General features: G+C 38.2%; 1 protein-coding gene across 1 annotated transcript in view; it reads right to left on the bottom strand.

Moving 5' to 3' along the window:
* PIK3C2G (phosphatidylinositol-4-phosphate 3-kinase catalytic subunit type 2 gamma) overlaps positions 1–26,884 on the bottom strand; it is a 210,224-nt gene that overhangs the window by 40,176 nt on the left and 143,164 nt on the right. Inside the window, exons 25-28 of the mRNA XM_030041510.2 lie at positions 16,839–16,995; positions 12,243–12,352; positions 3,503–3,695; positions 2,808–2,929 (exon numbers count right to left, since the gene is read on the bottom strand). Coding sequence (XP_029897370.1) covers positions 2,808–2,929; positions 3,503–3,695; positions 12,243–12,352; positions 16,839–16,995 — 582 coding nt within the window. The remainder of the gene's footprint in view (positions 1–2,807; positions 2,930–3,502; positions 3,696–12,242; positions 12,353–16,838; positions 16,996–26,884) is intronic.

Here is a 26,884-nt window from a genome sequence, read left to right as displayed (position 1 = left end):
TAAAAATAGAGCCCAGGTCATTTGGCACACATAGATAGCCTGTGAATGTTCTGGGTTCCTCCAGTGCACAAAAAGGACTTCTTTCAAGAGATGGTATGGAGGATTTGTTTGGAAGCAGCTTAAAATTAATTAGGCTGTATAACACAAAGAGAGGACTCTGGCCGTAAAATGTAGGCCCTCAGAAGATGCATCCTAAGCACAGTGGCCAAACAGAGGACAGAGAAACTGCTGATTGATAGCACCAATAACTGCTGCAGTGCAGAACAATATGAACCTTGTGGTAGTACTGAACACTTCTTTAAAAGGCCTTCATGTTTTTGCTGAATTGTGCCTATGGCTGAAACTAACTTTGCATTGGTGAACACACTTGTGTTAGAAAAAGTTAACTTCCCAAGCTGATTTTGAGCTTTGTATCTACCTTAAGTAGACCAGAAAAATATAAACTTGCACCACGTGCAAACAACCTGCATAGCAGATTCCATTTCCTACTTATTAGCTTGAAGGACATTCTGTGTATAAATTACATCACTTAAATGCTTCGTTAGGTGAAAAGATTTTTGGCCTTTTAAAAAACAATAATTAAACACAATTAATACTCTGTCTGAAACCAAACAAGAGGCAATGTACTAGAGTGTAAGGGCTTGCTTGAGGCAGCTGTGCTTTGACCTAAAAATATGGGCTGAATGTTTACATGTCAATAGCAAAATTTCAGATGCTGAGGACTCTGAGCTTTTGCCATTAGTTTCTTGCAATATAGCCAGTATTTAGCACTTGTATGAAGCAGACTCATATTGCATTATTTCCTCCTAATGAGACATGAATATATACAATTTCATGAATCAATACAAAGCAGTAACCAAGTCCTTTCTGTTAGCAGTTCCAATTATTCTAGTGATATTAGACATTTTACTTTTAAATCATACATTTTCAAACTGATTTTGTGGTTACATTATGGAACAAGACTATTTCCTTCCTTTGAAGCATCTGGCACTAGCCAGCGCTGGAGCTTTGTAACACACAGGCAGACTAATGGTCTGATATGGTACGGCAGTTTCAGTGATAACTTCCTATAAAGAAATAATTAGGTTTTCATTATTAGAATAAAATCCAGAATACATGAAAAGCCTCAAACTGATGAAGTTCTGTTAGAAAACAAACCAAAACTTTAACATTAAAGAACATACATATAAAGAAACATCATAAAATTAATTACTTTAACGCAGTCTTGGGGAAAGATCATACAGTGACAGGTTACTGCTGGGACTGAATTATGACAATAAAGCTCTGGAGCTCTTAGACACTGCCTCAGTATACCCTGATTAACCCACTGTCAGTTCTGGAACTCTCTTTTGCAGTGAAAATGTTGTAAGGGATTTTATTAAAAGTAGATTTATCTGAAAAATGGCTAGTACTATTTTTGAAATTCACTACAGGGTTTCTGAGGCCTATACGTTTCTTAAGAAAAATATATTTTCCTTCAAAGGGCTTTGCTTACCACAGGAAAAAATCATAAATAGGTATTTTATTTTACAACTTAATAGCATGCAAATATCTCCAAATCAAAACCACGATTCAAGCACTTTCAGTGTTTAGTAAAATTCTGATTCTCACCAACTGCTGCAGACCACTTCATGTGAGCCAGTCATAATGAGTCAAATTGCAGTCAGTTAAAATCCCCTCAGGTAGGAGGAAGATTCTCTAGAATTAACTAACCTAAACCCATTTAACTGAATGCCTCTCACAAGCTTGGGGGAATATCAAATTTGGATCTGAAATTTGTGGACTTTATTTTTTAAGTCAAAACCACATTGTTTATGGCTATTTACTTCAGGTCAAACCTCAAAGACCTTTCTGTTTTTCAAGCATATCACTTGAATCTCAGCTTGGTTCAAGTAAACCGTTTGCCTTTTTGGCCAGCTTTATGTTTTATTGTAGATTGAGCTTGAAGAGCAGTTTGTATCAGGTGAGTCAGCGTGGCTGTGTAAGAGAGGACTACTTTGTTCTCAATGGTGTATGCAGTACAATGTATATAATATTTGTAGAATACGTAAATCCACTTGTCTTACCAAAGCCATGGACAATCACTACATAAGGCAAAGCTGTTTTACATAAGACAGAAATAAACCATGGGACTCACTGTCCCAGGAAACTGTGAAGAAATCAGATTCAGAATATGAAAAGCAGGAATAGACATGCACATGGATAAAAAGTAATATTCAGAATTATTGCAATAATGATAGCATATTTTTCAAGAGATATTAAACTGAATGATGCAAAGCACAATGTATCAGTTTTGGGGGCCAGCATAGTACATAAGATTATTTTAGATTTCTCAGCTGGGGAGTATGTGCATCTTTTTGTAAAAAGGTTGATCACACCTGCCAGTGTCAGAGATGGGCTTGCTTCTGTTCTGACCCAGTGTGAAAATTCCTACATTGCCTTAATATATGGATTTTGCTAAAAGTTTTGATCAGCGTCATGCAGAAAATAAAAACTATCAAAGGCCCTATCATGCCTTTAATGAAGTCAGTACCACTTACCCTTTGATTTCAGGAATAGCTGGGTCAGGCCCAAGCTGTTGCCCCCTTTTCCCATTAAAAAAGGAACAATAAAATATATAAAAGCTAGACTGTCACAATGCCCTATGATTCAGTTTCTTCTGGGGCTGAATAGAAGGCTTGATAGAACATGTTGCATTGCTTTTGCGTTTCTAAAAATATGTCTGCCGTACATTTTCTCACATTTTTATCTGTGCACAGAGAGAACCATTTAACAGCAGAATAACATTCGCTAATATGCTGCCTTACTCTGGGAGGACATGTGATGGAAATTGCTTCTGGAGATGGCAGTGAAGTTCTGAGAACTGGTCGAATGATTTTTCCACAAAAGTGACCACATTGCAGGTTTGCACCACCTGGACTAGATATAGCTGTATTGGGGAAAAGGGAGAGGCAGAAAGAGAAATGATCAGAGAGGCACATTAAAAAAAAAAATGTAAAAGAGGAAATATAGGGTGATTTTAACAAAGAAAAACTTTTCTTTCATGTAGTGCCAAGTACCAGAGAATTCAGTTTGTAATTTATAGTCTTTGCTGCACAGAAAGAGAAACTTGCCTGGATAGCATACAACTCAAACACTGAAAGATCACTGCAGTGTGTGAAAACTAATAATGCACCATTAAAGCATCATATAACAGCCTCCGATTTCTATTAGGCTTCCTAATTTTGTGCCATGCTTTCCTTCTGGATGCTTTAATTAGCTCTTGATTTATTTTTCACTATAGGGCATGAACTGTTCTCCTTAATGGCTCTCTGCTAATAGCTGTCTGCCTGGTGTTCTTTCTCTCGGGTAGCTCATTGCTTATGGCACTGCGTTCATCCTGTGATCCTTTTAATGTGGCACACATACATCTTCTATAAAGGAGGAGGGAGAGTATATAAGCTCACAGAAGAGTCGTTAAAGATCAAGGCAAATGAGGGCAAGCAAACAACATAATACATACGGCGTCAGACTTTTTGCTGAACCCCAAAATGGTGGCTCTTGCAATTGACTTCTCTGCATCCAGCATCATCCATTCTTGGGGGATCGTCTCTGGAGCTGGAGGTTTTGCAGAGCCTGTCACTGACATCTGTGCAAGTGTGTGGATCAAGTTATTAAGTTTAACAGGAAAGCACTCCAAACTTTCCTTGATTTTCCTGAAGAACAAACAAACAGAAGAGGCACTATTTATGCATCTGTTTTGTTTCCATTTCTTGATCCTTGGTTTCAGGGATGCAAGAACCAAAAAACCCCAAATCCTAAAACCTACCTCACATGAACATGTACCCACATACACTCCAGTCACTGCTATCTACAGCAATACAGCATATCCAGCCCCTGAGCTCCACTGCTTAAAGGAGTGCTCTTGCCATAGCCTGTCTCATGGCTTAGCTTGGGGTAGTTGTTCTTCATGAGCTGGATAACATCAGCCTTCTTTCAGATGATAGAGACGGACAGGATATTTACACGTGTGTTTTGAGGAATTCCAGGGTAGAGCGACACGTGTTCTTTTCAACAGGTAGGGGAGACTGCCCTAACACTTTCTTTTGGGTTATACTAACCTTACATGGACTTACATGTGTTTGCGCAAGGCTCTTGCATTCTATTCATGATTTAGCTGTGCATGATGTGTTGCTAAATTCTCTACCCAATTCTTAGAAGCTCTATCCCTGTGAAGCTGCTTAAGATGAAAAAAAAAGAAAGAGAAATTTTCTCCCCCAAGCTCTCCCCATCTCATCCCTGTGCAAGGGGAGCCAGAACACACTTCTAATTTCCTAGAGTTTTAAGATCCTTCATCAGAAAAGACAAAATAGACAAAAAACCCCCCTAGATATACATGTAGATATGTACTGAAAACATGTGTTAACATCAAAGTGAACTTAACTTGAGACATAACACTACAAGATAATCACTGGTCTTTGAAGAGTAAGATGCAGTACTCATAAGAAAACACTTGCCCTCTTGAATTCACTTGCTGGTTAAGATCTATTTAACTTGTGATGCTAATTTTTTTTCTATTTCCCTGCTTACTTCTACAGCTCTCTGAGATATTCTGGATAGGTTCTCATGTTATAGAACAACCACCGATTAGTTTCAGGCCATATAGCAGCAAACCTCTACCAAATTGACAGGGTTTTCTTCTTTTTTTTGTTTTGTTGCTTTTTTTTTTTTTTCCTTCCAGTTTTGGACTATGTCTAACTAGCTTATGGGGCTGACAATACCCTTAACCACCTTCATCATCCCCTGTTCAAAGCCGAGCAAATGCTTCACCTGTCATTTTAAATTAAATTCTTATTCATGGGTTTCTGTGAGCGGGTTGGATTGCATACCGCAATCAATTGAAATCAAATCCATTCATGGCATTAGCCTCATTTTCATGATCTCAGATGTTCTGGCAAAAGTCTGTAGCTTCATAGTTGCAACCATACCAAAAAGAACATTCTAGCTGCAGATAGCTCCCTGGCTCGCCCCCCCGCAAACTGAAATTTCAATCAAAATACTGTGTGAATTTATCGTACACCAATCAAGCATACTAAACTCAGGGAAGAAGACGTATATGTTTTTCTTAATGTAATACAAGGAAAGGTATCTCTGAATTGATTCAGTTAATTATCTTAATTATTAATTACATTCTCCAGAAAGAAATACATACAGACTATTTAATAAATGACACAAATTAACACTCAAATGGAAAACAAGAAAACAAATCTCATTTCAAAGCATTAGTACAAAATCAATTCAGTGCTGATTAATTAGGTTGCATCTGTGGTGAACTTTTCTTTTTTAACTCCTATGTATTTAATTTAATGCATAGTTTAAACACTTCCTAAGTCACTGAGACATGATTTAGAATCTGTAACTGGGCCATATTATAGCAAAGCAGTTAGGGAATTTGCAATATTACTATGAGGCATATTAACTTTGCAGCTAAAACCAGTGCATTTTAACTCACACAAAGCAGGCCTCTGCTTATAAACTAGTATTAATTCAGACATCATCACTATGCAGAACAGCTGATACCAGAATACCACTATTTAAACAATTCAATATTTTAATGGGTTGTTGTTCTTTCCATGTGTCCATTAAGCTTCTAAAATGCTTTTAACACTCAGATTGCTAATCACACACTTTAAACCTAAACAGAGGCTTTTGTTGTCATTGTTGCAGATTTTCCCTGTAAGTTATTTTAAATGATTACATTTAAAATAAAATAAAAACAGATATATATGTTGCTTTCTCCCTCTCTCGATATTCTGTTTTCTCTGTATGCAGTCCTCTCTGTTAGAATAGAGAACATTAAGCAACCTTATGTCATGTTATCAACAACGGATTGAAAAGGCCTCTTTGCTATTGCGGTGACATCTCAGAGCATGTCTTCACAGCAAGGTAGAACAACTCTGGTTACGGCTCTCTGCACTTTCTTTCAAAGGCAAACTGGCTAAAGGAAACCCTCTTTCCCACAGCCTCCCAAAAGCTGGTTCCTAACTATGTATAGAGCAGTAGGGTACATCAAAAACCCATGTCTCTTATCTTTTTTAATTTTGCAGTTTATTTTTGGCATGGATTAGTTCACTGACCCAGTTTATCACATTGTGGTATCTGATTCTCCTTTCTGCTAGCATTTTTAAAGTTCATGCTAAGGATCAGTGGTGGAACTTTCTCCTTGAACTCTCCAAGATCCCCATACACTTTCTTTTCTCTACAGCCACAGTTAAGTTTAGCCATAGGCAAAGAAGTTGGTAAGGTCATGGGTATTCATTTCTGAGATCTTCTTGCTCCGTGGGCCGTTACCATCTCTGCCTGTGCCTAAAGGTGACTCTGCCTTCACAAAGGTGACAACAACTTTCTTAGTTATTTCACAGCTCTGGTAGCCCAAGCTGCTTAGAGAATTAGTGCCTAATGGTCTATAGATGGAAAAACTGAAGTGACCTATACGAAGGGCATCAAAACCACGGGTTAATCAGAAGAAAACAGGAAACTGTCATTAACTAGAGTAACATTAATCGTGAATCACAATATTGCTGACACACAGTTTTCAGGCAGAAAAATGTGTTTTTTTCCACATGACAATATCCATTTATCACACAGATTGGTGTCTGACCTACTTCTGAGAAAAGTGAATTAAGCATCCGGGATTATTGAAAAGTAATGTCTTTCTGCTTTCCACCTGCTGAACTGGCTTTGAATTTCAGATTTGGCTCACAGTCTTTCTACAGAACTGTCAAATTATGGTATCAGGTAAAACATGCACAGACTGGTTGGCTGCTTGTGTAAACAGAGATGGATGAAAATATTAGCTAATGTCTTCAAGAGTGACTAGTGATAGTTGGTGCCTTGATTTTTAGGAAGTAGACATTTCTTATGGGACAGGTATTCTGAGGGCTGGTGCTTAGATCTTTTTGGACACACCAGCCTTTCTCCACAGCCTTTTAAGAGCACATACACTCATTATTACTGACTAGTTATCCAGATCTTAGTCTTGGTATATATAATAACAAATATTCACCTCAAACTTCAGAACAATTTTATCATTCTTGATGGCATTCTGCTTCTCATTTCCATATAGGCCTGAAAATAACTTACAGCATAATGAGCAAAATTTATTTTCATGGGATTCTCAGATGTTAACGAACATGGTGCTTCATTTATATCCAAATTTTCCATCCATGAATTTATCAGGCTCCATTTTAAAACAAGTTGGGTAGTATGCCCCCAGCAGCTCTTAACAGACTTTTCCAGAATATTACTGCTTTCAGGGACATACCTTTTCTAATTTTTAGCAGCATTTATTAATGGACAGTTGATTTTTTTTTTGTGTACAGCAGTGATAACCGTTCAGTTTAATACCTATATATATGATAGTATACAGGCAATAATCATATTTTTTCCCCTGATTTTGCTAGGCTTTAAAATACATGTTTACTTTCAGTCTAATTCTGATCCCAGAGGCTGAACACATCAGGTACTCTCCTGAAGTGCATCTTCCAGCCTAGTTTCCCTACCAGTCCTCCTATGCGCCTCTCCCAGGACAGAGGACATTCCTCTCCCCTGAGCTGGTGGCATGTGGGGTTTGTACAACAGTATGAATGCCTCAAACAACATAAATTCAAGGAGGAAATCCACCTTCTGTTCCTTTGAAACACATATACCAGGAACTTTACAAACTGCTTGAATGCCACTGAAAAAAACTTTAGTACTGTAGTTTTGTCTATGCCTTTTCAGAAATCACCAGCTTTCACTGGTGTTTCAGCTGTTTGGGAGATTTCTTGCTGGAATCTCTGCAGCCACCTGAGAAAGAGGGATTGGCTGATCAGTTTGAGATTAGGAGTTACTGTGAATTGTCCAGTTTTGCAACTGCTGGCATTTGTGATTTGGAGTGGATATGCTTGACCTGGGCAACGACAGGTACCTAACAAATGATTCTGTTAATAAATAAGTAAAGGCAGCAGCTGACCCAAGCAGCACCCCCCTCAATCAGGCTGCTGAAGATATGCAATGGCACTTCGCTGGTAATTGTCAGATCCACTGTGCATCTCTTATTCATGGGTTTCTATGAGTGGGTTAGATTGCATATTGCAATCAATTGAAATCAAGTCCATTCACTGCATTAGGCTAACTTTAATCCCTTAAAAATAATTTTAAATATACATTCCTTTACAGGCACATTAAAAATGTCAGGCAGCATGCCACACCATGCTGACATTTGAAGACATCTGCAGAAAACCAAAGAGGAAATTTATATTCAGAGGTAAGATGGGTTTCCAGTTTCTGGTAAAACTGTGTTGTCAGGAGAAGAGGAAAGGAGGGAGGGGAAAGGATCAAATTGAGTTTCAAGGATCAAACTGAGTTCAGGGCAGATGCTGGAGAGACAACGATGTTTCATTTGGCACTAGGTGCACAGAACTGACAAGCAAACACAGAAACTCTTGTTTAACTCTCAATTGCTGCCTTGTTTATCCACGATCTGAGGGTGCGACCTTCCAGAAGGCTGTAAGCTGTGAGGCTTAACACTGAGGCTCATCAGCTCATAACAGTGAACTCACCCAATGTGAGAAGAATACAGTATACAAATGAGACCACTGATTGTTGAACATGTCTTAAATCAAGAATTAGAGCAAAGGAATTTGGTAAAAGGCAGAATGCTTTACAATCCTGAAAGGGGTCAGTATGTTACAGTCCAAACTCCAGCAGCATTATTCTGTTGGCTAAAAAGGTGATGGCAAAGAACAAATTAACATTGTTTTGCCAGGAATATTTGTGATATCGTTCATCATTTCATGTTGTTTTTAAACAATGGTAGAGTCAATGTCAGTATTATTGCTCAAACCAAACTCAGACAATTGCTAAAAGTAACCTATTTCTACAGAAATACAGAGAAATACTGTTCTCCTATTTCCACTAGCAGAAGATTGGGGTTTTCAGCAGATACATTATATGATTGAATCTGAAAGATTACAATAACTACCTTGTACTTACAACAAGAAATAACTTTCGGTTGGCAGTGTTTAACATTCCAATGACCACACTCCTTGTCTAGAAAAGAACTTTTTAAAAACAATAAAGTGTTTTTGGAAGTAATTATGAAGAAAAAGGGAGCTACAAATTGTGAAGGATTTCAGAGCTACTGGAAGTTATGCTAATAATCAGAACTTTCAATTTCCTTGGCTTTCTAAGGACAGCTTGAAAAAATGTTACAGGAATAAGCTCCAGAGTGACCATGAGAAGTGTGTAACTGGATTTCTTTCTCACCCAGACATTTTGTATAACAAGGAGGTAGGGAAGAATTTTCTGAAGGACAGGAATAAAGATGACGTAGGTAATGGAAAGCTCACAAAACTCTCAATATATTAACATTCCTGGGGGCAGGTAGGAAATTGCTTATACAGAGAGGTATATTCTGCATGGATCTGGCTATCATACCATCCCGAAGTCTTTATTTTGAAAAGTGCCTGGATACACTTTTCAGAAGTTAAAATACTGCTGCTAGACACAAAGCCTGATGTTCTGCCTTTATTTAAACATGTAGAAATGTTAGTTAATACATGTGTTGAATTAACACAAATTATGTTCAAACATTAATAGAAATTAGAATAAAGCAAAAAAACTCCAAACCTCCAGGAGAAATGAGATCCCTGGAAATTCATGAGCTAATGGCAAGAGACTTTATTCTTGCAAATGAGCATATATAATACAAACATACCCTAAGAGTATTAAAGAACAAAATATGCACCCTAGCAATATCTGACTTTTCTATGTGATGTAATGATCTCTATGGACAATAACAAACCTATACTTCAGCATTTTGAAGGAAATTGGAACAATAGCTCCAGAGTTCACTAAAAACATTTTAGCAGAAAATACAGTTTCAAATAAGAACAGAGCCCGCAGCACTGTACAGATGAGCACCATGATGCCAAGCAGGACTTGAGTGGCATTTCCACTCTGAAAGCCTTCATTTCCTTAACACCAACCCTAACAAGAAATCTAATGGGAAAAAGGACATGCTGGCCTTTGAGTCCTACCTATAGTGTCTCTGGGCTGAACAGGATTTCCTAACCCTAATACGAACATCTACCCAGCAACAAAGCACACCAACTCTGCTTACTTCCAAACCAGTGTTGAGCCACATCGTCCTAGTGCCAGCTGTTCCACATGCTTTGGCTGAGAAAGACCGCAGGTGAATTCCCACTCTGAAGTCCCTCACTTCCTTCACCATAACCCTCAAAACACCACAACCACCTTGCCCAACTCCAAGAAAGAGCATGGAGCTACAGCTCTGTCCTGAACCCAGCCTTCATCCTTTGTCTTCCAGCTGAGCAAGACTGCAGTGATATTAACCCTAACCATAACCTTAGTCCTACCCAACTGAAAAGCATACTGATCCTTTCCACCCCCAGAAGAGTGCTGGGCACGAGCTCTGAACTTTGCATGACACTAATGCAATTTTCACTCGGAAGACTCACATTTCCCTATTTATTATGTATAACCTAGCCTTTTTTCACTAATTAAATGAATTGGGGTTTTTTACCCACAAGAGACAGACACAACCGCCCAAACTCTTTGACAGAATCAAGACTTTTACAATTTAATTAGAAACTACATGTTTCCTATTTGAAGTGGAAATATAAGTCTGCAATTTGGGAATATGTAAAATTTTAAAGGAAAGGATAAGGTAGGAGTTGACGGTAAATGTGAAGCAGTAATTAAATTTTAAAATAAAACAATCTTGCTAAGGGGCAAGAGTGAAAGCATATGAAAAAACAAGTGTTAAAAGAGAAGGAACTCAGTGCTCTGCTGTGTATAAAGTAGTGGAACAATAGTTTTGTTTGAGAAGTTCCTCTCTTTCTTTTCAAAGAAGGGTCTTCCTTAAACTCTCTAGGTCTCTGTTCCAGCCTTCTCCAAACCTGCCGTCTCCGTTTCCAATTCTAATACATGAAAAGGAGACATATAAACAACATAATTCAGATTGCTCAAAATCTTCATATGGGCCTCTGTAATAGCAATAAGACTAGCTAAGCTGCTCCAGTTCAAGCTTTCACCTCATTTATCCGTTGCAATATGCCTCTGGCTGTACTGAAGGGTAGGGGGATTGCTCTTGCCTCAAGGCAGTTTGCACCATGCAGAGAACTGTGCTGCCTTATGGGAGTGTCCTTTAGGGCTCTGAATTTGAAAGGAGCCCTTTACTCAGAGTCCAGTGCTGTGAACTGCATACGTGCCCTGCACTTGCACAAGAGGAGGAGGTCAGAAGAGTCTGGCTTGCTTTGCATGTGTATGTGGTGTCCAGGGTGTGTGAATTCATAGACTCCTTGAGAAATGATGGTGCTGCACAGGACAGGCTCGGACAGGGAGATTTTTTTCTCATACTGTGCCTAGAATGGGAAAGTAAGTTTCCAAATCCAGACAGTCTCCACTGGCTCCATCTAGAGCATCATCACATTAACTGCTGGAATTACATGTAATGCAGAGGCCTGACCTGAAAGATCAGGACCGAGGCCTTCAAACTGATTTTATACACATCAGCTGTAGCTCCTCATCAATAATCCCCAGTTATTATCACGAAAAAGTGAAAGGTTTCATTACCCTAACACAAATCAAGCTTTAAACATACCTATATTCACACACAATGCTTTTCTATGACAGATCTGTTAAGTGCTTAAAAGGAAGTATCAGTACCATTTGTATCCATTTTGTAGATGGAAAAACTATGGCTAACAGAGGGAAAGTAACTTGCCTGAGACAACACAGAAAGTCAAAAGAAGAACAGAAAAGGGACTAAAATGCAGGAATTCCAGGTCCTCACTCAGTCCATTAACAAGTTGAACCTTTTTATGCAGTCCAAATCCTGTTGCATGTAGCTGTTGCATTTAAAAGCAGAGAGGAAAGCTGACTAGATGTAAGCCAGGATGGTTTCACCATGAAAGCCAAAGAAATCTCTAGGAGCTGAATAAGTGACTTGTTACAAGTGTACCACAAATGCACAACTGTTTCTTCCAGAAATTTGAGGAGATTGGTTATAACAGGCATAAGGAATGGACATTTTAAAAGTAAATACATGAAGACCAGTTATCCTTTTGTGTAATTTCACTGATTACAACCTCTTAACATAAAAGAAAAACTGCCTTTTTTGTTTTGTTTTGTTTTGTTTGACAGCTTTGCTTCATGCCTGAAGGAGATAAATTTTCTGGATTATATTCTGGTTTTACCTTGTAAAGTAGCTTGTAGCCTGTAGGTCTGAGTCCTGAGGACGGAGGTTATCATACACATACTTCAGATCCTGTATGCTGTTTAGCTCGGGCAATCCTGCATGCAGCATCTTAAAGCAAAGACATATAATTAGTCCACTGTTCTATTGAAAATAAATTTAATTTAATGGGGCTAACTGAGAAAAGAAAGGTTTTACTCCAAAAGGTCTTCTTGTAAAACACAAAGGTCTGCTGATCTGAAAAGTGGTTCTGATGCTAGAGCAATGCCTGGAATACTAAAGTGAATATATTGCATTGTAAACCTTCACACTGAGGTACCGGAAAGAGGCATGGGTCAAAATCACCAATCCATTTTAGTTATTTATTTTCTCATCGGATATCATAATCTCAATATGTGCATTGCTAAGATTCCTTCATAGCCTTCTAATGGTGATAAAGGGAAGGCAACCAAATTCAGCCACCTGAACAATAGTAACCACATTTCTGTTATGCTCACAGTGTTATCTTGGTCCTAATCCAATTTAGCGCAACATCACCTTCTCATTTGTAACTACTGATTTCACCATTACTGCTCTGGACTCCTACTGCAAAGGGATCATAGATTCACTCCCTTTACAGTCAATGGAGGATAAAAGTTTCTTTAGATGCCAAATCACAGCAGGAGCCCTGACTTAGGCACTGAGAACTGCCCTTTGGAGGGGGAATCATTCTCCATCAAAGAGGGACGGAGCTGTTCTAGTTACTTGGCCAAGTTAGGTTCAAGAGACAAATAATGCAAATATTCCCCTTGCAAAGTAACAACATGAGTAGGGTAGACAACTGAGTGCATCCAATTGCCCGTACAGCTCTCTCCAGGCATTTTAAAATGTCAACAACAAAAATAATTTTTACTTACTTCAAAACCTACTGATTTTTCTCAACAATCACAGTAAGTTGAAAGTGATGCTTTGTATGTAACGGAGAAAAAAAATCACTCCTTCACATTGCTCAGAAGGAAATGTATCTGAATTTGCAGTCACCGCTGTGCATTTTCTTTACTCCTTCAAACTTTCTTAATATTTTTAAGTTAAATTTCAATATTTTGTATATTTTTTTGTTTGGCATTATGAGGAAAACCTTGCTTCACATCAGACCCAGTCTATACTACCACTGGACAGTTAGATTTCTGTCTCACAGAGTTCTGGCTAGCAAGGAGCAGAGAGGCAGAAAGCTCAATGAGATGAATTTAAGTGAGTTGAAAGCATGGACAATAATAACATTCAGCACTTAAGGACACACAATGCTATTTATCTGTATGCCTTCAACCCATTTATAAAAGATGATAACAGCTCCTGTCTCCTTTAAAGAAAAAAAAAAAAGTGTTGTTGCATAGGCAGATTAAGCTTCTTGCCCTGCATTAGAAAAGGGAACAATATCAGATATGAACATAATCTTAATGATCTGTAGTGCAACTGAAAAACACGATTTTTTTTTAGGTTCTCTGCATTGTAGAAGGTGGAAAACCATTTGCTGAAGCAAAACAAAAGTCTTTAGCTGGGCAGTACCTACACAGTGCTTTGCTGGCTGCAAGGGGGTCCTAGAAGCTTATTATACTGCTTCATCCCTTTTGCTCCATATAGCATATCTTTTGTGTTTCCAGTCCCCTGATCGAGGATGCTTCTGAATACTGTGGCTAGTGATACTAGATGTTAATTAGACAAGACATGGAACAACTGTTTGGAAAACAACTACAGGTTGCCTAGGGCAACTCAAACATCACTAGATGCCTAAGTTTAAGTGCCTGCATTGCTCTCCTCGTTTGGCCACACATATGTCTTGACCTACCACACTTGGTTATCCCAGGTCTTCTGACTCACTGAGTGGAGCTGCCTACACTCTCCTTGGGCCTGGATTCAGAGCTGGTGTGTGATGCTCAGCCCACCATCCCATGAAAAATGAATAGTCCTGGCATGTACTTTCCATGCATTAGACCTCCCAAACGGGGATGTTTCCTGATCCTCTTTTCCCAGATGGTGTTTCTGAGTTTAGAAGGGTGAAATGACTTGTATGGGGACACAGGATTCTTGAGTCTTAGATCTGCTCTGTCTAGGTACTGTCTCCTGTTTTATACTATTAGGTTGACCCGTTTCTTGTCACAATAGAGGCAAGTGGACCAATTGCTGTCTAGTGTCACCTCTAAGCCCCTTTTAATAATTTTCTACCTGAAAAATTTTTATAACAATAATGGATTTTGCATTTCTTTAAACTAGTCAAAAGGTGTTTGTGTCCTGCAATCACCCTCTTTATAATACTTCACATCAAATCTTTAATGAGAGCAAAGCTGATGAACTACAGGCGTTTACGCAGCTGAACTCTGCCAGCATACTCTTGGGTCTCCCACAGATGTTTCTGCTTTTGAAAGTGATGGAAACTTCATGGATTATTTCTTACTCTCAGTAGCAAATGTCAGTACAGCTCTAGAAACTGCTGCTCACCACCAAGAAAAAGCATTAATTCCCAAACTGGGCCAAACTCCCTAAATTGTTCATAATCACGGTTTGGTAGAAACCACTAATAATTACCGACCATCCAGGGCACAGTTTACTGCTCCTGTGAAGTACTGTACTTTTTGGAAATAGTTGTTATTGTTTAGATTGTTTAGATTATTTTAACCATGTTTTATAAATAGCATCTCAGGAAACAGAATGTGAGAGGGGAAGGAAAGATTAATAATGCAGATTTCCAGACAGTGAGAGAAATCTTAGACTGTCATTGATACAAATAAGCAGTGGTTAGTTTTCTTGCCCCACCATGATAACATCTGATATTCTGCATTGAAATGAATTCAAAGTGGAACAACTTCACAGTCTATTTACTTTTCTAGAAGTGACCCATGCACCTAAAACGTTTTGATACTTACAGTTTCTGACCAACACCCCATTTCAAGTGCAGACCCAGATTCACCTTTCCAAACATCACTGGCAAAAACAAGGCGTTTCTCTTGTTTGTTTAATTTCCTTTGATATGAAGTGCTCATTGATAGGGTGTGAGTATGCTGTCAGTTATTTTTCCATTATGAAATGCAACACAATTGACAATTGACTGAACTGCAGCCCACTGACAAATATTAAGACATATCTGTACGCTGACTTTTAGCTCAGCACTATTACCTCTCCTTAAAGATCAGCAGAAACAAAAGATGCAGCATGTCCTGAATATAGACAAACCAGAGCTATACCAGGCAGAGATAGCTAGTTATTTCAGGGCTCCTGCCGGGAACATTTTCTCTCTGTTATCCCAGAGTAATCTAAAATCATTATCTCTGCTGCCTGCAGAAAAAGGGACTGCACTGGGGACAAGGAGGTGGGCAGAAGCTGTAGCTATATTTGCAACATGCAGTTTTAGGCAACCTGTTCAGAAATGCAGGGATTACTGCTGTGGATGAGAGAGCAAGGGTGCTCCTGAGTTTTCCAGAGGGTCTTTAACTTAGTATCTCCTACAACAGCACTCTGCACTGCTTTCAGTGCGAAATTATGCTTTCTGATGGGAACTCAGTTTTGCTGCACCTTTGTGACTACTTAGAAGCAGGGTTAAGAGATCTGAGGAAATCCTTCCTGCTCTATATTGGGAAATCACTCACTGTACCACTGCGTGCGAATCCATGGACAAGACAGGAGAAATAAGATGAGCAAGTTCTTTCCATTTCTTCCCTCCCCATTGCAGAAGTTGGAGACGATAAAGTAGTGTTTACAGAGCAACTTCTTGGCTGTACCCCAACCCCAGCAGGGGTTCTGTTTATAAGGTTGTGTAGATTTTTTCATGCACAGACCAGTCACCTAGGTTTCTCACGGGGCCCTGGACTTAAGTTTTGGATTAATATCTTAGCCAAGCAACTTAGCAAATATTAGTTAATTTAATATTCTCATTCTACCCATGAAGGGAAAAATCATTAACCTTTCACACACAAGTAAATAGAGGCATAAAGCAGTTATGGAATCTGCCCGGCATGTGAATCAGTAGGAATACTTAAGGGATAAAAACTCCTAGAGGTCTTAAAATCCTATACAAAAGGATTTTTAAACCTGTCAATATGGGTAAGTGCTCTTTCTTTTCTGTGTTTGCCCTCCTAAGAAGGGAGGGTGGAAATGTGCAAAAAAACATTCTAATGCCACCTTTGTTAGCTGTAGTGCTGCTAGATACTGTCATATCACCCAGTCTGTGAAATATTTAGTTTACTTTGTCTTGCTGTAACCATGAACAGGATTGGTGAGTGGTTTCTTGAAGACCTAGAAAAAAGGCTGAGTGAAATTCCTGAAGGTGAAACTTGTACCCAGCTTCTTTTGCAGTTTTCTGCTATTTTGTAAAAAAGAATGCATTAAAAAAAAAAAAAAAAGAAAAGAAAAAGAAAAAAACCCAGGCAGCTTAGTTTTTCTTTTCTCAGAAATTAGTACTGAAATTGGATAGTTTTTTTGCCCACGGAGTGCCATCACTAACATTTCCAGCAGAGCAGCTGATACCTCTTCAAATCACAGTGCTACTGGAGGCAGCAGAGAAATGGTAAAAGGGAAGAGGACACCAGAGGAAACTGATTTTTGGTGTCATTCTCAAGCTTCTTACCATCTCCAGCAGGTTCAAGAGTAACTGGCTGTGTCTTCTGACTATGTTATAAGCTCGACAACAAAGCTCCACAAACTCTTGAAAACGCTGTGGGTTTTTTCCACCTTCTGTGATGAAATACTCCATCTCTGATGTGAAGATGAAGGGAGCTCGGTCCCTTGAAAAGAGAACAATTACATGAGAAATTTCACCAAAAATAGCAAACCATGCAAGACAGTTAATATTTGTAACTCATTATTCACATTTGTTTTTCCACTATTAACTTCCTCATTATTTCATCTCTCCCTTCCTCAATGTGGACAGTTTGATCGCTCTGCCTGGTGTCACTGACTAATTGGGGCAGAGACAGGTTTCACAGCAAGAGCTTCCTAGTGAGAAATCCAAAAACTGAACAAGTTTGGAGCTTACGCGTTTTCTTCTGGCTCTTCATTGCTTTTCTTTCTAAACTCTCATTACTTTAATTTCTTGACTCCAGCCTGAAAGTGAAGCTGGAAACAAGTCCTCTCCCAGTATTGAAATATTTAAAAGTTGTTCTCAAAGAGGATGGGATATAAATATCAACTCCCTGCTAGGCAAGAAGGGAATTTAAGAAAAAACCTACAACTCCACAATCTAACAGCAAAAAAAATACAACATGTGATGCTATCATTAAACATACACCTTTCTGAAGGAATGTTTCTGACTCAGGTTACAACAGAATAAACCTAAATACATTGTCTTGTTTTCTGTACAGTTACTCTGTATTCTATTACCCTAGAGTAAATGAGGTGCAGAATCTGACAGCATGTCTTGCCTTTTTTTCTTATCTCTGGCATAGTTTGTGGCTATGGCATGCTATTGCAGAAGAAAACAGATTAGCCAGGCTTCTGCTAATAATCCTATCATTCAATAGTTTCAGAAAGGCCTGATATACTGCATCCTCACACAGACAAAAGTACTGCAGTGATTTACTCATCACAACTGCGTATACAGAGGCATGTAAACAGATTAGAGGGCTATATTCCAAGGAAATAGGTGCTGTGTGTTAACCCTTAATTCAAAGTGAACTTGAAGAAACTAAATATTCTTGGGGAGCTTGAATGCAGAAATGAATTTGATGATCTCTGTGTCTTGCTAAAACCTGAAACGTTGGCTAAGTCTGAACCCACTCTGCTTGCTGATTCATTCATAAATGAGACAGAGAAGTTTTCATAGGATTTGTCCTCATTTTCCCATAAAAACGCCTGCCTTGTATTATTGCAGAAAGTCAGTCAAGTTGCCATGAGATTCTAGGCTGCTGCTGGAAGTCTTAGTCACAAGAAATGTTCAGGTGGCCTTCACATTCTTATGTTTGGAAATTCTTCCTGGTTTACATTGAAGCTAACTTTGAAACCAGACCTCCCATGAGTGTCATTCACCTCAAAGCAGCCCAGGCCATTAAAGTGTTTGGGTTTTTTTAATACATTATTCAATTTGGGGTAGGTAGTACTAGGAATGATGAAGGTCCACAATAGTAATTCTTTCCTTCCACATTTTTCTGTATTATGCAAGATGTGAACTCATAGTGTGACAGTTATTTTGCAGTATGACTGTTACATAGTTAGTATGTAGTTTTGTGCTTTAACTCTTGGAGAATTACAAACCTGTGTCTATTACTGACTTCAGAGAGCAAGATTTTCCCAGAACCTTCTTTCTTTCTTTCATTCATTCATTTTTTAGCTTATCTTTTGTTTTAGCAGTGGTATTTAAAATAGACATTAAGTATTAAATAAATTGATACAATTAGAGTCATGCAAGTTAATTTGTTGAAGCCAATAAGAAAGAGAGATAGAGCCAGAAAATTAGCAATGTTAACATTTGGACTTCTGTCCACAGATAAGTGAAATCTAAATCCTGATTTGAAAGCATTTTAGCATCTTGAGAATGTCTAAAAACCAAATCTGTTTCTCATCTGCATTTATGTTTTTGGGCTAAAATATTCCAAGTCAAAACTACTGCTGTAAAGGTCCCATATTATGTATTTTGTTCAAAATTCATATTTATTTTCTGATGTCCAACTGCATCAAGGGACACAATTACACTATGAAAACATAGCCCTTTCTAAGCTAGTCCAAATATCCCACATTAAGCTACTTGAGCTGAAAACAGACACTGCAATCAGAAATTACTTTACTGGAAAAAATATGGTGTTTAACATTGTTGGGTTGGGCTGCGGGCCAAATTCCACACAAAGCAATGACTGCAACGTTAGTCAATTCTCTTACTGTTGTTGTAAAACAATCTATTTGAACATATAACTGATCTTTTAGTATTTATATTATTTATAGATTGATTTTATTTGTAAGATGATTTTAAGCAGTTTTACAAAGTTCTTAAATTTCTCAGTATCACTTAAGACTGTCTTCTAAGGTGGTAGACCTCTCCTCCCTTGTTAACCTGCAAAATATGATGTAGAAATTTGTTTTCCCTGGTTTTGCTCAAGATCTTGTAATATCAGAGCTTCTCCGGCAAGGTAAGCCCTGCAACCAGTCAGATGCTGAAGCTCCATTCCTGCATGTGTCCAAGTAAGCTGGCTGCTCATAAAAGGAACACTTTGCAATTGAAATTAAAAAAACACATAAAACCAACTTAGTTTAGGAGACTAGACCCACTAGAAGGCACAACACAGTCATTTCTCATGCTAATATTCAAAAGCAAAGTTTCAGTGGGAAGAGATGCTTACTCACTGAAGAGTACATAAAGGATTCTGAAAAACCAATTGACAGGGCTGAATGTCTTTGTATAGATGCAAAATATTCCTTGATGCTTCCACAAACTCCTTTGGAATATAAAAACATACAAGGGGATAGTCTAAAAAGTACTCCAGCAAAATTACAAATAGCCAAGTCAAGTCACCATCCATCATGCATGGGAAAATTTACATCAGCAAAAAAACAGAGGCTGTTTTAGCCTACATAAGAAAAAAAGCAATGCATGCCCTGGTGTTGCATGAGCATTCTAATTTATCACACACACATGCAAACGAACCTCACGCCAGTGCACAGCCTGTCTTTCTGTATTTAAACCAGTACATCTCCAATATCTCTAGCCTTCTTTGTGGCACATAGCTAAGATCATATTACATGATGATTTATTCAAAAGATATGGAATGCATCCAAAGGCCTGGTAATAATAACAACTACGAAAGACATCACTCATTTGGACATAAATCTATTACATAGCTTGCTTACATGAAGTTATCTAAAAGATGTAAACGTGAAACACTTCTTACCCCAGAGCATACCCTCAAGATTGCAGCTAAGCCCTATAATACTTTACATCCATAGGATGTTCGAAGACCAATGACTGTATTACAGCCAATGGGACAAAAGCCCCTTGGCCTAAAATCTGTATCTATTACAGCTTGCTGCCTCCATCAATTAATGAAATGACTAGCATCAGTTTAACAAAACTGGTATGATGAAGTATTTTCAAGTAAAAGCCTTTTACCATATCTCTGCAGAATCATAGAATCGTAGAATCATTTGGGTTGGAAGAGACCTTTAAGATCAATGAGTCCAACCATCAACCATGCCCACTAAACCATGTTCTGAAGTGCCTTGTCTACGCACTTTTTGAATGCCTCCAGGGATGGTAAAGACCAGGTTTTTTTTCTTTATGGTGTGCTAAGGAAATACAGAATTGAAGCATTCTTGAATGACCTCTACTGTATAATGGTAATGTTGGGTACCATCATTTCTAGAAAAAAAAGCCTTATTGACAGAACTGGTGTGGCTTGAGATAGACCAAAGATGTACAGCCAATAAGCCTTGCAAAATCATTAAAGCTACCTTACTACAGCTCGCTCACTGTTTTTGTTTTTGTTTTGGTTTAGTTTTTTCCTTTTTTTTTTTTTCCCCACCAAAGCCCTAGGTGAGATTAGTGAGCCCTTTGGTTTTATAATAGAAATCAGTCAAAAAAGCAATACCCCTGTTTATGACAGAGTCTGTTTGCAGTCCTGGACCCTAAAGACTTATACTTTACTATGGCTGTGACAAAGAGTTTACTCAAGTCATTCAGTGAGAAGCAAGGTTAGTTTTATGGTGTTTTTGTTCTTTTTTTCTTGGGTACTGCTTTTAGAGATTTAAGATTTTCATGGGAATGTGTTTTGCAGTTCCTCTGGAGATTAAGAATGTTTGGATGATATGTCATGAGAGGGAGGAAAGAAAGGAAACCTCAAGCAACTGAAGAAATCATTATGCAAAAACAAACTTGGTCTGGGGTGATGGGAACATTTACTGGGACTTCACTGTAGGCTAGAAGTATGCTGCATTCCTAGAAGACCAGTAAGATCATCAGGATTTGTTATGAAACACTAGATGTAAACTGATTAACAAAGCTTGTAAGGTCAACAATGGTTTTGGTTTTAGTTTTTCCTACCATGGATCTCACGGTACAGAACAGTTAAGAATGATACACTGACTTCCTTTTATCTTAAGTAGAAAAAGCATATGAGATAATCAACAACAAATGACCTTTGCTTGATCCCATCTAAACTTCCTAATAGTGTAGTTATGGAAGAGTTCAAGTCACACACAGTAATACAATGAGATCAAAACAGTTGTAGTCCAAGTTGTCATATGGACATAGTAGACAATGCGTGGGAAACCATACAAAACTGTTTGCAATTTAATAATCAGCTGCTCAGCAGCATATACCCCCATAAATTCCTTGTCTGCTTTAAAACCATTTTGGCTGAGTCAAGAGTGACTGATAGTATTCAGCATGACTATGTGGAATTTCGATGTATCCAGTAAAATAGGAAAGGCTAAAAAGAGAGTGTTTGAATGCTGGCATCCTTTGCTTTGCAGTAAAAGCCAAAAGCTTGTTGAAGAACACCCTCACACAAAATAAATGAACATGAGTGCTTATTTCTCTAAGCCAAGTGAAAATATCTAATCACAGTAATCATATATATTTGTAGACACAGAAAAAAACATGAGCAAGTGTATTCCTTTCATATATTAAAGAATGAAACAGTGAACAACTGCACAATACAATTCATCTCAAGCAAGCACATAAAGAGTCATAAAAAAAATATGCCTGGAAAGGGGACCAGAAGAGATACTCCATCTTTCTGCTTACCAGGACAAGATCAACCATAAATATGCTTCTGAGATGCTTCTTTAGCCTATTCTCAAAGATTTTTAGTGATAGAGTTCTTCTCCAACCTCCCTAGCAAATTTCTGTTTCTGTACCTCCCCTCACAGAGGTTTTTTTCCTTAATGCCTAATCTAACCTTGCTGTGCTTTCATCCTATTAATTCTTGTTCTTTCCTAAGGGAACATGAAGATCCAGTCTTCTTTACAGCAGCCTCTAATGTATTTGCAGACTGTTATTATGTCTTTCCTCAATCTTCTGTAGACAATTGTTTCAACCTTTTCTCATAAGTCTTGTTTTCCAGATGTCTGATAATTTTAATTGCTTTTCTCTGGACTCCTTGTAATTTCTGTGGACTCCTTATCCAATCTTTCTAAAAGTAAAATGTTGAAAATATTCCAGCTGAAGTTTTACCAGTGTCATGTGAAGCAAAATGATTACTTCACATTTCATGCTTTCGAATTCAATATTCTATCAACTCACATTCAACTTGTCTGCAGTATAACTCTGAGATCCCTTTCTGAAAAACTACCTGTCACTGCTAATCCCACCTTTCAACACAGTCAAAAACTCCTACAATAGGCCTCTACTAAAAAATGAACAAACATATTCTCTATCTCATCATATTGGTTACTAATGAAAATATTGAATGATGTCAGTCCCATCACAAACCTTATGGTATGCCATTTGGTATATCCTTCCATCCTGATACTGAAACACAGCTAGGTACTTTCTATTAATGGTTGTTAAAGCAGTTCTACACTGTAATGGTTTTATCTATGCAGTGCTTTCTTAATTTATGATAATGTTATTTGTGAAAGTTACAGGAGCTCTACTAAGGCTCCATTAACTTACAACAAGTTATAGGATATCTATTCTTTCTCCTCTATCTCACAAAATGATCCTTTCCTGGAAAAAATAACCATTCAAGAAAGGTGAACGCTCCAGGAGAACTCTACAGTGCTTATTATTTTTCTGATCACTGTTATAAGAGATGACAGTCTCTTCAGCAAGCATAGCATCTAAATGATGTAAATATATTTTAAGTGACCTCATAAAAGAGCAATAGTTCTGAGCTTTGTATAAAATATATATACTTCACTTGCTGGACTTGATGGCAGTTTCCCATTGACTTCAATGACAGTTGCTACCACTTGCATTTTCACTGGCTTGTATTGCAAATCTATGTTCAGATTTGTTTAGAAAACTTTTCTGTTTACTATTTCTTTTAGTGAAGAAATCTTGCTAACAGTTCCACAGATACATGTCTGCTCCTGCAAAATGTAAACAGCCTCTTGCTAAGACTTTATTCCTCAAATCACCCAGACCTGATGTATACCCATCCACACCTAAATAAAATGACAGTCTAAATTTCAACTGCCAAATAGTAATTACAATGCTATAAAAAGGAATAGAAGAGAGAAGTGAATTAGCAAATTTGAAACAGCTTTCCAAAACCACAGAATTTATTTATCCTGAGGGATTTACTCTCAATTGTATTTTTAATAGCTTTTATTTCCAGTAACAGACAGACGGAGAGTCACTTGCCCAAACTGGGAACTCTTGACTAAGCTTCAAGGCAAAAAGGACATATATAGGAAGTGGAAGTAAGGACTGCCTACAAAGTAGAAATATACAAACTCTGCCTGGGTATGCAGAAATGGTGTTAGGGAAGCCAAAGCTCAACTAGAGATAAAACTAGTGGTGCACATGAAGTGCCAAGTAGAACGAGAAGTTCTACTGAGACATCATTAGGAAAAGGATGAACAAAGAAAATGTGGACCTGCTGCCAATTAGTGATTTAGTGACACGGGAGCACAGACAAGGCGGAGGTACTCATCGCCGCCTTTGTCTCAGTCTTCACTGACAAGGCTCCCAGGTGGTGAGCAGTGAGCTAAGCAGGAGCCAGTGGTGGGTCAAATATGAGCCCTGGAAGCAATGAAGGCCAACAGCATCCTGGGCTGAATTCATAGGAGAGCAGCCAGTAGATATCCTTTACTTAGCACTTGTTACTCCACACCCTGCCAAAACAAGAAAGATGCTGTTAAACTGGAGTAAGTTCAGCAGAGGGCCACCAGGATGTTTGAGGGCTAGAGCACTTGCCTGTGGGGAGAGGCTGAGGTAGGTGGGCTTGTTTACCTAGAACATGAGAAGGTTTTCAGGACACCAAACAGCAATCTTCTAGTATCTGTAGGAGGTTATGAAACAGATGGATCCAGGCAAAAATAAGGGAGAAAATTGGAACAGCTAAGGTTCTGACTGGCCATAAGAAAAAAACCCCTTCACTATGAGGATAATTAAATATTGAAACAGGTTGCCTGGAGAGATTATCCTGGGAGGTTTTTAAGATTCAACTGGACATAGCCCTGGGTAAACTGGTCTGAATTTAGTGTTAACCTTATCCCCTTAATACTTACACAGAAAGATTCCTGAATGCCCTGAGCATCCTTGGCTCAGGTAAGCTACACAGCCTGGACATTCAAAACATGCATCCAATATTTTTGACCTACATTCTTCAACCAAATGACCAGGAGTCAAGTCTATACCAGATAACATGTTTTTAACTCTATATTCTGCCATTTCTGCTGCTGTTTGAGATACCTACTGCATAAAAAGTTTTCTAACTACAAACTTGAAATCTCATTTCTGATTACAGTTTTACCCACATTATTTTTATATTAACATCTATCTTTAGAGGCAGAAACATCAAACTAGAAAGAATCTCCTGAATTCCTTAGGTAACTGAGGACAGTGCTTAAACCACTATGGTCTTATTTATTCATTAAGTTAGTTCTTTTTATGTGTATATCAACTTTGCTATTATCATTATTTTTCACTATCAGAGCATTAATGTCAGCTTTCCAGTAAAATCACTGTGTTGCACATACCCGCTATTTTGATCAGTAGTAAAAGAAATATTTCACACATTAGACAGGCCTGTTCTGAAAGATTTATCTGTTTCTGTCAGTAATTGAATTAGTTACATTGAGATTTAATCATTCTTAACGGACATGGTAGAAAACAAGCTATAAAGCTTGCTTAAGCCAAGGGCTCTGATTCATCATTCTGTTAACATATAGTTTCCCCATGTAAACTGAGCCATAGTAACTATTTATTTGTGCCCCTTTGCCTGTGCAAAGTGCAAGGGAATGTGACTTAACTAAAATCCCTTTCATTGTAGGCCAACTGAAGTTAGTGAGTTTGTAAATCACGGAGATTTGATCACACCTGGTCCCACAGGATTACTATGTTAAGTGACAGTATAGCTAACACAATGTTGACAGCTGAGGCTAGACATGGTTACAGTTCTTAGTGTAGACCTAGTATTTGCAGCGTTTATTGCCACAGGGACTCATCTGGAACCTTACCTTGTAACAAGGATATTGGCAAGACTCCTAATGGGAAAGCAGAAACTAGTTTGAGGCATGTCTTGCTGGTTTTCACTTTGGCTGCATTGCCCCAGTCTCTGCTGCGATCACTAATTATTCTGCAGTCTGACCACAGATATTATTCACTTATGTCCCAGAATTTCAACCATTTTGTACAGTCAGCTGATTGTATATTTTGGAAGAATCCAAAAAAGATCCTCTCTGAAAGAAGATATACTCTGCTTTAATAGCATACATGTCTTCAATAGTTTCAAACATTGCCCTGTTGCAACCATGTGCATCTTACATTGACTGGTTAAAAAGCACTACTGTGTCCAGCTCAGGCACCTTCTGAGCTGAGTTAGGATGCTCTATTCAGACAGACACATATAAAGCAGCCTGCGTTCAAAGTCACTAGCAATCAGACTGCATAACAACGTTAAGGTGAATTTAAATCGTTTATATTCTTCATGTTCAATACCTGTATTTGAAAGTGCTCAGTACAGCATTCTTGATGCCTTACACCATTTTCTAAGACTATCAAATTTTCCAGGTTTGCTAGGAGTTTATTACTAACCCTATTGATAAAACACTTGAGAGTTAATTCACGAGGAGATTGGAGCAATTCCTCTTGTTAATAGGGATTGTTGGACAACTGCTTTTTGTGTTCTGACTGACCCTCAGTAGTGAAAAGAAGATTTTAAAACTCAGACCTAAAAGCTGCCTTAAAATAAATAGAATGACTGGGGTTATATCCCATACCTATCAAACATTCAGGTAACAGGTCTTTTCAATATGAGATGTCTATTTGGAAAACACAGTAATACATGGTTGCAGGAGATTTGTATATCACCAGGCAAAATAGAGAAATAAACCAGTGATGAACAAATGAATTGCACAGAAATTCCTTAGGGCAGGGGATAAAATCCTACATGAATTAAATATATCGGTGTGCTTTCCAGTTAAGGATGAAGGACAAAGGCATGGTGTGCAGAACAAGCAGAAAAAGATACCAAGACCAAGCAACAGAGATTAATTTAAAAGTGCTTGATGTATACTTGACTGTGTGTGAGAACAGCTCCCCCTGAATATAAATGTACACTTGACTGGGTGTGAGAACAGCTCCCCCAGAACATAAAAAGGTATGTATAGAAAGCTTTTGGAGAAAGACATGATACAATAAAATGTTTCTGATGGAAGAAGGAAAGAGAAAATACGTCTCTGTAACCAGTTATACTTTGAAAAGGATAAAAAATAAAATTATGTAATCAAAATGAACAGTGAACAGGATGCCTTTTCCCCCTTTTATTTCTGTTTTATTGTTAAACTTCCTGTCTCTAGAGTCACATTCTACAAAAAATCACGTGGTGACTAATAGAAAGAGAAGGAGGGAAGAGGAGAGGGCAGGAAGAAATCTCTGAAGCAGGAAGTTGATAGAGAGTCACTTCCATAACTCACGTGCAGTAAATCTCCCAAAGTGGAGGGAATCCCATTCGTGGCTCTGAAGGCATCAGACAATTTCTCTAGCCCAGATGACTGTTAACAAGAATACATGATAAC

This window comes from Aquila chrysaetos, chromosome 17 (assembly GCF_900496995.4).
Source record: "Aquila chrysaetos chrysaetos chromosome 17, bAquChr1.4, whole genome shotgun sequence".
Classification (NCBI taxonomy): domain Eukaryota; kingdom Metazoa; phylum Chordata; class Aves; order Accipitriformes; family Accipitridae; genus Aquila; species Aquila chrysaetos.
This window is presented reverse-complemented; position numbering and strand designations above follow the sequence as displayed.